This window comes from Pangasianodon hypophthalmus, chromosome 14 (assembly GCF_027358585.1).
Source record: "Pangasianodon hypophthalmus isolate fPanHyp1 chromosome 14, fPanHyp1.pri, whole genome shotgun sequence".
Classification (NCBI taxonomy): domain Eukaryota; kingdom Metazoa; phylum Chordata; class Actinopteri; order Siluriformes; family Pangasiidae; genus Pangasianodon; species Pangasianodon hypophthalmus.
Window position 1 is genome coordinate 876,608 of NC_069723.1, and position 1,776 is coordinate 878,383.

The 1,776-nt window shown below is 39.6% G+C and overlaps 1 protein-coding gene across 1 annotated transcript in view; it reads right to left on the reverse strand.

Moving 5' to 3' along the window:
- The window catches only part of mrpl44 (mitochondrial ribosomal protein L44), a 4,367-nt gene extending 3,144 nt beyond the window's left edge, over positions 1 to 1,223 (reverse strand). Inside the window, exons 1-2 of the mRNA XM_026943423.3 lie at positions 1,010 to 1,223; positions 1 to 109 (exon numbers count right to left, since the gene is read on the reverse strand). Coding sequence (XP_026799224.3) covers positions 1 to 109; positions 1,010 to 1,188 — 288 coding nt within the window. The 5' untranslated portion in view covers positions 1,189 to 1,223. The remainder of the gene's footprint in view (positions 110 to 1,009) is intronic.
- Between the last annotated feature and the right edge of the window lie 553 nt (positions 1,224 to 1,776).

Here is a 1,776-nt window from a genome sequence, read left to right on the forward strand (position 1 = left end):
GCACGGGTTCACAAACGCCGTCTTCAGCAGGTCGGTGGAGAAACGCTCCTTCAGCCGGGCACTGAACGCCTCCACCTCAGCGTGATAGTCCCAGTTAGGCTGCTGGGAGCTGGAGAGAGGGGGAGAGAGAGAGAGAGAGAGAGAGAGAGAGAGGACGAGAGTGAGAGAAAACTTTAAAAATACACAATAAACTCACAATATACCACAAATAAAGAGAAAGAGAGGAAGAGAGAAAGAGAAGGAGAGAGAAAGTGAGAAAGAGAGTGAGAGACAGATAGGTAGACAGATAGAGAGAGAAACAGACAGATACATAGAGATAGACAGATAGAAATAAACAAACAGATAGAGAGATATACAGATAGATAGCTAGAGATAAGAGATAGACAGATAGCAAGAGAAATATAGAGGAAGAGAGAGAGAAAACTTTAAAAATGCACAATAAACTTGCAATATACCACAAATAAAGAGAAAGAGAGGAAGAGAGAAAGTGAAGGAGAGAGAGAGAGAGACAGAGAGTGAGAAAGATGTAGACAGATAGAGACACAGACAGATAGAAATAGATAGACAGACAGATGGAAATAGAGAGATAGACAGATAGGTAGATATATAGATAGACAGACCGACAGATGGAGGACTTTATTGGTCTCTAAGGGGGAATCTTGTGTCTCAAACAGAGAACTAAGACTTAACAGTTCACAAGACTTTAAAGACGCACAATAAACTCACAATATACCACAAATAAGCTGCTTAAAATAAAGACTAAGTAAATTAATTTACTGACTTAAGATAGAAGATTAAATATGTTTATTAAAATGGACACAACAAATGAGAAAAGCTGTATAAATGGCCTTGAATTCATCCTTTAACTCGGTGCCGAGTCCTAAATGGCTGCAGGCCAGAGGTGTAGTGCACTAGCTAGGGCGCACTAGCCCCTTCCCTCGTGCCCTAGACAGTGCGGCTGTGAAGGCGCGGTGATGTGATTGGGACTGAGCCGGGACTGTGCACTGACCGCGGGGTTGGAGCTGGAGCTCCTTCCAGCCTCCTCTTCCTCTCCATGAGCAGCGTGTAGGCCTTCATCCACCGCTTCTTCCCTCTGCTCTGTGTGAGCAGCACACTCCTGCAAACATGCTGATAATGAAGCCCAATCGTCAACACACCGCCACTCAACAGCGTCCTACACGCCGCCATGACACTCCTGCAGCTTGACGCTGACAAGACGACACTTCCGCCGGAAGTCAGCCTCAAGCGTTTTTAAAAATCGGCTTTATTATTATTTTTTATTTTTTATTAATATTATTAAAGCCTGTAGGACTAAATTTAGCAAGAAAGCCTTTTATTCTTAATTGACATAAACAAAATTATTAGTTATTTTATTATCCAGCAGTAAGCGCGTAAACTGCTCGCTCATTGGACAGTCAGGAAGTCGTGCACGCGCGAACTAGCCAATAGCAGTGCAGGGGCGGGATTTGTCGGAATACTACTACTACTACTACTACTACATAATAATAATAATAATAATAATAATAATAATAATAAACTGACGCCTTTATTTGCTTATATTTTGTATTTTTATGTAATATTTCATTTAAATAAAAAAAAAATAAAGATGAAAGTTTAATGATGTATTTAAAAAAACACTTCATTTTGCAGTAATTGTTTAATGAACAAGAAATTAAAATGTGCCGCACAGAACAAAGTGTTTTTAATTTTTAGAAAATTCCACAAAATAAAAATGAAATGTGACGTTTATTAAATAAATAAATCGCTCAGATGATG